At 33.0% G+C, this 13,678-nt stretch overlaps 1 protein-coding gene across 1 annotated transcript; it reads right to left on the bottom strand.

Moving 5' to 3' along the window:
- Positions 1–423: 423 nt before the first annotated feature.
- On the bottom strand, positions 424–2,329 carry LOC18052955 (60S ribosomal protein L7a-1). Its single transcript, XM_006446956.2, has 7 exons — positions 2,287–2,329; positions 2,115–2,165; positions 1,802–2,003; positions 1,352–1,521; positions 1,135–1,263; positions 958–1,050; positions 424–866 (listed from the first exon to the last, which is right to left on the bottom strand). The coding sequence occupies exons 1-7, from the start codon at positions 2,287–2,289 to the stop codon at positions 735–737; spliced, it is 780 nt and encodes a 259-aa protein (XP_006447019.1). The 5' UTR covers positions 2,290–2,329; the 3' UTR covers positions 424–734.
- Positions 2,330–13,678: the final 11,349 nt, after the last annotated feature.

Raw genomic sequence — 13,678 nt, 5'->3', positions numbered from 1 at the left:
GACAAAAAGGGGTCACCAAAAATGAATTAAAAAGCCCATTGTAGGGAAGAAAACAAGTGTAAGATATTACTGGAGATTTTCTTCTAGATGAATGATCAAGTAATAAGATGTCAGCGCCAGGCAACAATTCCTACTAATTTGTTTCATGTACACATGATTTTTATGCTGATGTTGAAAGAAGTACACAGAACAAGCAAGGTCCTCAAGAATCTTTTTTATTGTATCAGAATTAAAATCTTAAAGGTACCAGTTATTTGTACCGACACAGTTCCAACAAGAAGATCTAGATGTAGCACAAAGACCATAAACATCAGCCATTACAGAACTTCCACTGACAGTATGATGTTAAAGGCCTTGCTCACCCATCGGAAGTTGAAAAAAGTGCATGTTCTAAACAAAATTAACTCACTGGAAAATTACACAGGTTCACAAGATAGGAATATACTAGGAGACTGAAGGCAGAGATATAAATGTTCAATGATGGTGAAAAACAACTTATACTAAACAAGCATTTGCATTGAATCAGGACTAAACCCATGACAAGAATGCATATTCATGTAAAAAAATATCCTGCTTCTCAATTAAATTTAATCACCCTATAATGAAAGAAAACCTCTGTAATCAGCCTGAACAACTTCAAAATAACCAAAAATCTCAGAGGGTAAAAAGCCCCAATGCTCATATCCTAAATAACAAAATTGCAGTAGATTAACAAAATTGCAAAAGATTGGCTCTTAAGACATTCTCTGGGCAGCTTCCTTAGCAAGGAGCTTTTCTTTAGCCTTGGTCTTGGCTTGTGATTTTGAACCCATAATTCCACCACCCCACTTTTTCCTATGCTCGTCGTATTTATCATTAAAATTAGCCTGAGACAACAAAAAGGATGTACAAAAAAATCAATCAACTATCGAAAGACTAATATTGTACACCTAATAAAAGATTTTAACTTTATATCACCTTGATAGCCTCTAAGATTCTGCTGAACTCCATCTTATCTTCATTCTTGACTGTGGTCAAGCACAAAACAGATGCAGTTTTCTTGTGGACAATCTATCAGAATTCGCAATAATTTAGTTCTTGAATAATTTATGCTAAAACAAATTTTAAAGCTAACAAAAAAAATTACATAATTACCACTCCCAAGCGAGCTTTCCCCTTCACAATGCAGTATGGGATCTCCATCTTCCTACACAAGGCTGGTAGCCAGACAACCAACTCTACTGGGTCCACGTCATGGGCAATAACCACCAATTGTGCCTTGTTCTGCAAGGAAGTTTTAATTGGACAATTGATAGGGAAAAGAAATCCAACATAAGAGTGAAATTGAAGTGCAATTGAGGAAAAACAATACCTGCTCAATAAGATAGGTCACATGGTTAAGCCCATATTTTACAACAATGGGTTTCTTACTCTCAACCGTTTTTCCTTCAGCCTCTGCCTGAGCCTTTTTCAGCAGTCTCTCCTTCTTTGCTGCTCTATCCTCAGGCCTGTACTTGAGAAGCATCTTGAACAAGTTTGATGCTGCAGATAAGTTTCACAAATGAATTCATCAACCATTTTTTTCCATCATTTTTTTTACCATTAACAACATACAAATATTGTGCCAAAAGACAAAAAACTAAATCATATTACCAAAACAAGTGTTTAGTCACTTAATCACAGGACGACATACCACATGCTACAGAAGTGTTATATACATACCTCACACAACAGTAAAAGAACAATGAACAAGAACCTTGTAACTAATAATAAAATGTACTGAATCTACAAATATAACTAAGAAAAAAATTAAAATTAGTACCGAGGTTCTTGTCGAGGGTCTTGGTGAATTGGTTCAAAGCAGGTGGGACCTTGAGCCTGAGTTTAAGAATCTTCTTCTTCCTCTGAATGTTGACTTGTGTCGGCCATCTAACAAAGCGGGTCAGGTCCTTCTTTGGTGGCAATGCACCTCCGATTCCAAACTGCTTCGGCCGCTTCTCGAACAGTGGATTTACTACCTTCTCCTTCAAAATAACAAAAGCACAAAAACGACACCGTCAGAACCAAACCAAAAAAAACTCACGAAGTAACCCTGAACATTAAGAAGAGAATGGACTAGTGGTAAAATTAAGTACCGTTTTCCTCTTCGATGCAGCGACTAGTGCTTTTACGCCTCGTTTTGGGGCCTGGAGGTTAACAAAGAGAAGAGATGTAAAATAATGTATTGTCTCACCATCATCGTTTTAACAAAATAAAAAGATTATAACGGGCTTGTTGCTTAAAGAGAGAGATGTAACTCTTACTCACCATTTTGAGTAGCTGGGTTTGCGAACCAGTTCTAACGATGCTTCGCTCCTCTGGGTATCATCAAAAATTCAAAATGAAAGAAGAAAAAGAATAGAAACCCTAAAATTCGCTCATTAAATAGGCTTATAAAGGAGGGGTTATCCATGAAGTTATATATTCTCCAGGAATTTATCACGGGTATGCTCTGAAGCTTGGATATTAATCCAGTTATACCCCCCATACTTCAAAATTATCATAATATGCCTTTTGAGATAAGGAATGTCTAAAATACCCTTAAATTGAAATTTGATTTCCAAATACAGAATTACAGTCGAGTATTTTTATAAATACACGATTATAATCAAGTACATTCATAAATACATAACTAATATCGAGTATCTTTATCAATATACTACCATAGTTGAGTAAATTAATATATACACGACTGTGGTCACCCTTTATAAACACACGACTATAGTAAAGTAATGTTAAGTGTTAGAGATGCATATTTTTAAAGGATAAAATCATCATTTTACACTCTAAACCTCATAGCATTTCTACTTGAGTAATGATACAACCACAAACTCTTATACAAATTTATTTTGTACAAACTGACATGGCATTAATTCATTGGTTGAATGAAAATATAAATTAATAAAAACAAATCATGTGGACCAAGTGATATTTAATTCAACCAATCTTATCATGCCACATCAGTTTGTACAAAATAAATTTGTACAAGAGTTTGTAGCTGTATCATTACTCTTTCTTATGTATTTAAGTTCTTCGAACTTTGATTATGTGTGTTTTGTAATAATTTCAGTATTTTATAAATTTTAGAGGTATTTTAGTAATTTCACAATCAACAAGAAGTCGGCTAGCAAAATGGATAGGGGCTAATATACTCGACTAACCACATGTGCAATAGTAATATTAATCCATTCCAGAGACATAGCGGCTAACTGGATGGTTCATGCGGCTAACTGACTGTGCCCTGAAAATTATGACTTGATGACAGAAAGTTTGCGACTAACTGCCTGCAATTCACAAACATAGAGGCTAGTCGGCTAATGTACACGGCTAACCGCATGTGCAACAGTAATATTAAGCCATTCCACAGAGATAGCGGCTAGCCGGATGGTTCAAGCGGCTAGCCGGATGGTTTAGGCGGCTATTCCGGTTGAATTCACAATTGCTCTTGTCTATGTGTTTGTGTTCCAAGTTGGGTACCCTATGTCATATGTTCTCTAGTTACTTTCTCATTACCACAACTGTTGCTCAACAATGTTACATGTAATATACCGCATGTCACAAGCACTGTAGTTGGGCTTTTACTGTCTCAAGTGGCTAACATTAAGGCACAAATTTTGTAAGAAACGTTCCCAATAAAAGAATATATCTAATTAATTTAATTAGCATAAAATTATTTTAAATTAAATTTCAATTTTGAATCAATTTCACCAAAATTTAAGTTATTTTATGTGTTTATAAAAATGAGTTATAATTAGTTTAATTAATTGGAAATAATGAACAAATTACATAATAGAAAAAAAAAAAAAAAGCAAAACGATTCGTCTTAATAAGAAAAAGTAATGGACAAATTATGTAACAAACAACAAACCAAAAAAAAAAAAAATGGCAAAACAGCTTGTTTTGGATAGATTCCAAAATTTCTCTTCTCCAACTGAAAAAAATTATCAAAAATTACTATATCATTTTTTTAACTTAAAAAATGTAAAAAACTAGTATGTTTACATTTGTGCCCTTATAAATTGTAAATATTAAAACATAAATAAAATTATATACTATCATAACTTAAATCATGTTCAATTGAATACAACCCTTTAATATTCTAAATTAGTATATATTAATCAATTTTATTATAGTTTATGATATTTTTACATGAAAAATATTCATAAAAACTACGAAGATAAATAATGCTAGTTTGAAGAAAATAAAAAGATAAAAATAATAGTCCAGAACTATATTGTCACAAGTTATAGAAGTAGGTAATAATGTTAATTATTAAATTTTATTTAGGTAAAGATGAAATTGATTAATTAGATATAGATATTTTGGAGAATATTTTTTAATGATATTAACTAAAAAATTTGGCTTAATAACTTAATAATGACTGAAAATTTTCATTAAGTTGAAAAATAAATAAACTTAATAATTTAATTGATTGAAATTAGTCAATTGAGTTACAAGGGAAAAAAAAGCACTTTACAATATAAATCCTAATTCCAATTAAAATTTTCCAAGTGGTTTTTTTTTTTCAATGGATGACAACTGAATTGAAATCAACAGAGAAAAACAAATTGGATCACATGGAGCACAAGATTGTAGAGTAAGATTTAGATGCAACAGTTTTGAATTGGTATCATGAAACCTGTTGAAGAAAATCAAAGTGGTGTTGATGGATATGCCGTGGAGGTGTGTGTGTGCGTGCGTGTGTGTATATATATATATATATATAGGGGGCGGATCAGCAGCCCCTTAAAATTATATATATTTTTACACTAATTTATAACCACTAGATTTACTACACGTCAACGATCAAGATTTTGAGAATTTAATAATATAAATACTCAATAACAACATTAATTAATGTACTTTTCCCTCTTCATAAATTTCCATGTAAAACCTAATTTCTCTCTCCTAATTTTTCTCAGTAATTTTTTCTCTTTCCTAAATTTTCTTAATTTCTTTTTGTTTTTCTCTTCTCTTGGCTAAGCATCCATTGAATGTAACATAAAAAATCAAAAATCAAAAATAAAAAATCAACAGTTAGGAATGGCTTGCTTATGAAATTACCAGGCCTCCCATTTTCAATACACTGAAATTCTTCATATGAAAAAAAAGGGTAATTTTTAAAAACCTCCCCTGAGGTTTGGGCTTGTTGCAAGTAGATGGCGAGAATTGATTTATTTGTAAAAAAACCTCCTACCATCAGTTAATTTTAACATTGACCGTTAGTTAACTGTGCAAAGACAATATTACCCTTAATAATAGTTTGTAGACGGAAATAACTAAAAAAAAACCAAAATTGTTGGCTATTTTACCCTTTTTAAATTATTGATATTTTCTTAAAGTTCCTACAAAAAAGATAAAATTAAAAACTTGAAAAATCCTCTTTAAATTATTGATATTTCCTTAAAGTTCCTACAAGAAAGATAAAATTAAAAACTTGAAAATGAAATAGTCATAATCTTTACCTATGATATTGTAAATTTATGGAATTGACAAGGATAAAATTGTCAAAAAATAGGGTTTGTACTTTTCGCGCCAACAATTTTAGTTTTTTTTTAGTTATGTCAGTCTACAAACTATTGTTAAGGGCAATATTGTCTTTGCACAGTCAACTAACGGTCAATGTTAAAATTAACTGACGGTAGCGGATTTTTTACAAATAAACAGATTCTCGCCATCTATTTGCAACAAGCCCAAACCTCAAAGGAGGTTTTTAAAAATTACCCAAAAAAAAAATTACAATTTGCGTACTACTACAAAGGGTACTTCTCATTCCATACCCAATCACCATCAATCAAATCACACCCATTTTAATTCTCACTCAAAAATTCAACTCTCCTCTTATCCACCATTAAAGTTTCATCAACTTTCAGTCACTTCAACCTCTTTGATTTGCCCATAACTCTGTACCCTTATTCCACTGCCTGGTAATCCAAGTAACAGAAACAAAAAAATCGTACAAATCGTAAAAAAAAAAAAAATCTAAGAACCCCCGTATACGGTCCTATTAGCCTTAACCGTTTAAATTTCTTGAAAAAATCATTAACTTTGACGGTTCATTGTCATCCTAAGATGGGATCTTAGACATTGGTAATAAAAATCAAATTTTGGATTTTTTTAATGATACATTCAATGGGTAAAGGCTTATCCATGAGAAAACTTACTAGGTGAATTAGGTTTATAAGGAAACTGATGAGAAGAGAGAAAGTACATTAATTACTGTTGTTGTTAAGCATTTATTTTATTAAATTCTCAAAATCTTGACCGTTGATGTGTAGTAAATCTAGTGGTTATAAATTAGTGTAAAAATAGATGTAATTTTAAGGGGCTGCTAATCCGCCCCCATATATATAGTTGGCAAAATCTAGATTCGCCAAAAAAAAAGTGGATTCAGATGCGGATAATATCCGCAACAAATATTTGGATCCGCAAAATTTAAAATTCAATAATTTAATATATAATTTAAAAGTTCAATAATGTACCTAATAAAATCAAATAAAATACAATCATAATTCAACAATTAATAATTCAACATGAATAACATACAATAATCTCATAAATCTACAAATACAATTTAATTTTGAATTTTTTTATTTCATTTTTAATTTAATTTTTAATTTAAAATAAACTTCAATAATTTACCTAATAATATGAAATAAAATTCAATCATAATCCAACAATTAGAAATTCAACATGAATAAGATACAACAACATCATAGAATCTACATATAAAATTTAATTTTTATTTTTTAAACAATTTTTAATTTAATTTTAATTTAATTTTAATTTAATAAAATTCATTCATTTACCTAATAATATCAAATAAAAATCAATCATAATCCAAAAATTAATACAAAAAAATGAATAATATACAACAACATCATAAATCTACAAATAAAATTTATTTTTTTAATTTTTCATTTGATTTTTAAAATATATTTTTAATTTAAAATACAATTTATCTTAATCCAGATTCCGTGCGGATCCCAAATTTTCATATCCAGATCCGCATTTTTAATATGCAGATATGGATTTTTCCATATCTAGATCTTCTAGATCCTTACGGAATCGGGTCGGATCCGGATTTAATTGCCATTCTTAGGGGAGAATTGGTTCAATCTAGTAATATGTGGTAATCTTGGAAAATTGATCAAATATATTCTAAAATGAATAAATGTGGATGCTGAAATTCGAACCATGCTCTCTATAATTACTATGTTATTGCCGTCATGTTTTATTTCAAATATGGTTACATTTATTGTAATGTCTCTTTTAGAAGGACCTTGAGGTGTGCTTAAAAAGAAAATTAATGGACTCGAATGGGAATTGGGCCATATATACTCCGATTTCAAATAAATTAAAAAGAAAACTCTACATAAAAATTGTATATCACCAGTTCTAAAAAGTAATATCCCAAATCTTTCATAGTTCGTGTTGAGATGAAAACTATGACTAAGTTGATGGCCGCTTCACAAGAGTTGAGATGATGACAGTGATGGTAACAACAATCTATCATCATTAGATTTGAAATTTTTACGTAAAAGACTAGCGGTAGTTTTGGCCCCAAAAGGATGATAAATGAAATTATTTCTAAGAGATAAGACGATAGATTACCTACCTAAATGTTAATTTTAGTCTTTCTATATGAATGTTATTAAAGAAATAACATAAGTATATAACGAATATTATTTCAATTGAAATGATTATATTAAAATTAAAATAATATTAACATGACCTATGTACATCAATCTAATTAGTCAATGGTTGTAATTATGATTGAGTTGAAATTGTAACTTTAACTATAACTAGAATTACCACTGGAATCCAACTTGTAATTATAATTACAATGGTAATGACAATCGTAATGACAATCGTAATTGTAGCTAAAATTAAAATTGAGCTCATAATTGTAATTGGAATTGCAACTGTAATTGAAATTGAAATATCTATATATATATATATAAAGTTGGGACTTGAGGAGGTGATGTGGCGTCACCATTTCTTATCTTTGTATATTCTCTATTATCTAATAAATAGAAAAAAATTCTTTTAGATTTGGCTTTTCATTTTCTCATAATTAATTTGATTGTTTTTACACAATAATAATTATGTAAAGATTTTAATGAGACATATTCTTTGTAATGAACATTCAAAGGAGAGTGTTATGAATTTATTAAAATAAATGTAGATGTTTATAACATATATCTCTTAGTCTCCCCACTATCTCCCATTAGCAACCTTTAGCTTCCCTATAACTCCCACTATCTCACAAGGAATTATGATCCATAATTTTTCATTAATTTTATAGAGTGATTATGTGACTATAAAATGAGAGCTCATATTTTTGTTTTGTACACACACAATTGGAATGAATAAAATCACTCTATAATATATTTTCTCATTTTATTCTTTATCTTGCATTGCTTCTTTATTTGTATTGCTGGCTAATAGCTTTTTTTTTTTGTTTTTTATAAGGCTATCTCATCTTTTAAAAAAAATCAATTCATATTTTTTATCAGTTTCATCAAGTGTAAAATAAGAAAAAATGATAATACTAAATTTTTTTTTAAAGCCGCGTGAAACGCGGTTCTATTTTCTAGTTGGTAATTGTAATTGGGTCCACACTTACCTTTTTTTCTAGTTGCTTGTTTTTTAATTATCCAACCATTGACTTACATTGAATTTGCATCGAACAGTGCGAAACTTTTTTGTAATTTTCAAAAAAGTACCTAAAGGACAGAAAGTTAGAGGCCAACCATTTCCCATCCACCAGTTAACCACATGAATACACATGCACTCCAGAAACATATCGGCTGGCCGGCTATTATAGTCGACTAACCGTCGCTGCAAAAGAACATTACAACAAATCCAGAGAGATAGAGGCTCCCCGCATTAAAAAAAAAAGCGTTAATCAGTTGCAATCACCTGCAATCCAGAAACATAGAGGCTAGCCAGCTAGCATACTCGGCTAACCGCATGTGCAAATATTAATATTAATCCATTCCAGAGACATAGCAGCTAGCCGGATGGTTCATGCAACTAATCGGCTATGCCCCAAAAAATGTGATTTGAAGACAAAAAATTTGCGGCTATCTGTGAATTTTCCAGCGGCTAACCGCCTGCAATCACCTGCAATACATAAACCTTAGAGGCTAGCTGGCTAATGTACGCGGCTCACCACATGTGCAATAGTAATATTAAGCCATTCCACAAAGATAGCGACTAGCCGGATGGTTCAGGCGGCTAGCCGGATGGTTCAGGCGACTAATTTGGTTGAATTCACAACTACGCTTGTCAGTGTGTTTGTGTTCCAAGTTGGGTACTCTATGTCACAAGTTCTCCAGTTACTCTCACGTTATCACAACTGTTGCTCAACAATGTTACATGTAATATACTGCATGTCACAGGCACTGTAGTTGGGCTTTTATTGTCTCAAGTGGTGAACATGAAGGCACAAATTTTGTAAGAAACGTTCCTAATAAAAGAATATATCAAATTAATTTAATTATGATAAAATTATTTTATGAAAGAAATTAAATTTTAATTTTGAATTATTTTGACCAGAATTTAAGTTATTTTATGAGTTAATAAAAATGAGTTGTAATTGGTTTAATTAATAGGAAATAATAAACAAATTATGTAACAAAAAAAAAAGCAGAACGGTTCGTCTTAGAAAAAGTAATGAACAAATTATGTAACCAAAAAACAAAAAAGTAATGGACAAATAGTTGGTCTCGTCCATTTCGGTGGACTGAACTCAAGTAGTTGCTTGATTTTGCTTAAACTTTTGCATGGAGTGCAGTGCTGCAATATGTTGTCTCATACATAAAACAAATTTCAAGAGAGTTAAGTGCATTTACGTACACACAATGTAAAATGTAGACACAATGTTCCAAGTAATAGAAACATGCGAACAAAGGTTGTGTGCTTAATACAGAACGTCCTGTAACTAAAACAACAATGTAGCCAATGCAACTGAAAGCAACAACAAAATGTCAACCACAAACCAGCATCACATACTAATCACATAAGAGATGAATTTCAAATGTCTCAGACCCTCTCTGTAATTGTAATAGTTTATGCCGCACGATTTTCTGTGAAGAATCAGTTTCTGTTTTAGGGGGTTAAATGCAAAGAGTTAAGACTTATGTGGCTTTCGTGCAGATTGACTTAAGTTTGAGGACCAATGTGCAAACTCAATGCTGACGTGTTTAAAAGTTCGTTATGTTTATTGAAGCAGCCTTTGGAAATTCTCAGGATAATGCTTTATAAACAAAGCTGGTTCGTAGCATCTGATATAGTTCACATTTCTCTTTCATTTTTCATCTAATTTGAGTGTTTCTGATTTCTTTGTAAAGCTTGTAATTTCTTCTACAAAGCTTGACAGACTTGTAATTTTGAGTAATAAAAGAGTGCTAGTTTTCCTTCTGAGTTGTTGTGCCTGGTGTTGGTGTTCAAGGTCAAGTTTATGATCTTGCGAGTGAGTTCTTGGATCTTTGTTTCATTCTTGGAGTTTCTTTTTTGCTTCTGTTGTGTTCAAGCTCAACAGGTGGTATCAGAGCCCTAGGGGGATCGCAACAATGTCACTTCCAAAACCCGAGATTGAGAAATTCACCATTGATGGTGATTTCTCACTTTGGAAAATGAAAATGAGAGCACTCCTTGTTCATCAAGGACTGGAGTCAGCTTTAGAAGAAGAAGATTCAGAAACTGCTGGAAGTTCGAGATCTGATGAAAAGATGAAGCAGATCCACAATAGAGCCCACAATACCCTGATCTTGAGTCTAAGTGATTCAATCTTGAGAGAAATCTCAGAAGAGAAAACAGCTCTGGGTATTTGGAACAAGGTGGAGGCTCTATGCATGAAGAAATCACTTGCTCACAGACTGTTCTTAAAGAAAAGGCTATATATATTCTTTATAAAGGAAGGTGTGTCAATACAGGAGCATATTGATGTGTTTAACAAGATCATTCTTGATCTTGAAGGAGCGGAAAGCATCAAGATAGGTGATGAAGATAAGGCCTTCTTCTTGCTGAGTTCCATGCCAAAATCCTATGAGGGTTTTGTAGATACCATGCTATATGGGAGGACAACTCTCACACTAGAAGATGTGAAGGCCTCCTTGTGTTCAAAAGAAATACAAAGGCACTCTGGAGATCTGGATCAAAACCCTGGTGAAGGGTTGATGGCAAAAGCTGAGAAGAAGAAAGATAATAAAAAAAAGAAGAACAAGAATCAGTTTAAGAAAGAAGATGAGTCTGAGAAAGAAAAGATGAAAAGAAGAAAATGTTTTTACTGTAAGAAGACAGGCCATTACATCAGAGACTGTGCTGAGAAGAAGAGAGACAGCAAAGAAAAATTAAGAGATGCTGCTGTAGCATCTGATGAATCATCTGATGGAGGTTATCAAAGTGCAGACTTACTGGTGGCATCAAATGGAAAGATTGAAGGTCAGTGGGTTCTAGACTCTGGTTGTTCTTTCCATATGAGTCCTGATAAAACCCTTTTTTCATGAGTATGAAACTATAGATGGAGGTAGAGTCTTAATGGGAAACCACAATGCCTGTAAAATTGTGGGTATAGGTTCTGTCAAAATCAGAATGTATGATGAAATGACAAGAACCTTAGAGCATGTTAGGCATGTACTGGGATTAAAGAAGAATTTGATATCCTTAGGCATGTTAGATAGCTCAGGCTATGTCTTTAAGTCTGACTATGGGGGCTTAAAGGTAATGAAAAACTCCAGCATAGTAATGAAGGGAGTCAAGAATAATGGACTGCATGTGTTGGAAGGATCATCAGTACCTGTGTTGTCTGCATTGCATGTTAGTTCTGATGTAGATAAAGCCAAGATGTGGCATCTAAAGCTTGGGCATATGAGTGCCAAAAGCTTACAAGAACTGAGTAAAAGGGGGTTGTTATCTGGAGATAAGGTTGAAGAGCTGAAGTTATGTGAGAATTGTATCTTTAGAAAGGCCCACAGAATGAAATTTAAAAGGGGATTGCATAAATCCAAAGCTGTATTGGATTATGCACACTCTGATCTATCGGGGCCTGCTCAAGTGTCATCCCTAAGTGGTGGCAGATACTTTGTAACATTCATAGATGACTTCTCAAGAAAAGTCTGGTTATACATTCTCAAGACTAAAGATCAAGCTTTTGAGAAATTCAAGATATGGAGAGCTTTGGTTGAAAATCAGTCTGAGATGAAGCTGAAAGCACTAAGGACTGATAATGGGCTTGAATTTTGTAATAAAGAGTTTGATGAGTATTGTCAGAAGCATGGAATCACCAGACACAAGACTGTCAGGTTCACCCCTCAGCAAAATGGATTAGCTGAGATGATGAACAGAACTCTAATTGATAAGACTAGATGCTTGCTCATAAACTCCAAGCTACCAAGAAGCTTCTGGGCTGAAGTTGTAACTATAGCTTGTTACTTGGTTAATATGAGCCTCTCTGCAGCTCTCAAGTTCAAGACTCCTGAAGAAGTCTGGACTGGTGTATCTGCAGACTACAAACATCTGAGAATTTTTTGATGTACAGCCTATGTGCATGTCAAGCAAGGAAAACTGGATTTAAGGGCTCTGAAAGGGGTGTTTGTGGGATATCCTGAGGGGGTGAAAGGGTATAAGGTATGGTGTGGTGCCACTCATAAATTTATCATCAGTAAAGATGTTACATTTCATGAGGAATCTATGTTGAAGGACAATGACTCTGCTGTCTTTGACTTCAGCCCTTATACTGATGAATCAATGAAAGAAGCTGCAATAAGGAAGTATTCCAGAATTGAGGTGGAGTCATCCAGTAGCAGTGACAGAGGGGGTCAAGATATGGGTACTACAGAAGATCTTCAAGAAAGGTCTGAAGTGGATGATTTAAGAACTTCAGTGGCTGAGCTACAAGACTATCAGCTAGCAAGGGACAGAGCAAGAAAGGAGACAAAACCACCTTCTAGATATGCATATGTTGGGATGATAGCTTATGCTCTTAACAGTGCAGAGGAAATAGCTATTGAAGAACCAGCAAGCTACAGAGAAGCTGTGAAAGGTAGTGACAATAGCAACTAGATCAAAGCTATGGAAAAAGAAATGGATTCCTTAAACAAAAACAAGACTTGAACTCTTGTTCAAAATCCAGGCAACAAAAGGCTGGTAAGTTGTAAATGGATTTTCAAAAGAAAAGAAGGAATTCCAGGAGCTGAAGCTTCAAGATTCAAAGCTAGATCAGTTGCTAGAGGTTTCACACAAAAGGAAGGTGTAGATTTCACTGAGGTTTTTTCACCTGTGGTTAAACATAGATCCATAAGGATGTTACTGTCAATGGTAGCTCTGACTGATATGGAGCTTGATCAGATGGATGTGAAGACAACTTTTCTACATGGGAAGCTTGAGGAAGAAATTCTGATGACACAACCAGAGGGCTTTGAAATCAAAGGAAAGGAATATCATGTTTGTCATTTAAACAAGTCTTTCTATGGGCTAAAGCAGTCTCCAAGACAATAGTACAAGAGATTTGATGAGTTCATGATCTCCAATGGCTATCTCAGAAGCAAATATGATAGCTGTGTGTACTCTGGAAGCTCAAGTTCAGGTGGAACTGTTTACCTTCTGCTGTATGTTAATGATATGCTACTTGCTAGCAAAGATAGAAGTGAGA

The sequence above is a fragment of the Citrus clementina genome, unplaced genomic scaffold, assembly GCF_000493195.1.
Source record: "Citrus clementina cultivar Clemenules unplaced genomic scaffold, Citrus_clementina_v1.0 scaffold_2, whole genome shotgun sequence".
Lineage (NCBI taxonomy): Eukaryota > Viridiplantae > Streptophyta > Magnoliopsida > Sapindales > Rutaceae > Citrus > Citrus x clementina.
The sequence above is the reverse complement of the archived record's forward strand: the minus strand, read 5'-3'. Positions and strand labels throughout refer to the sequence as shown.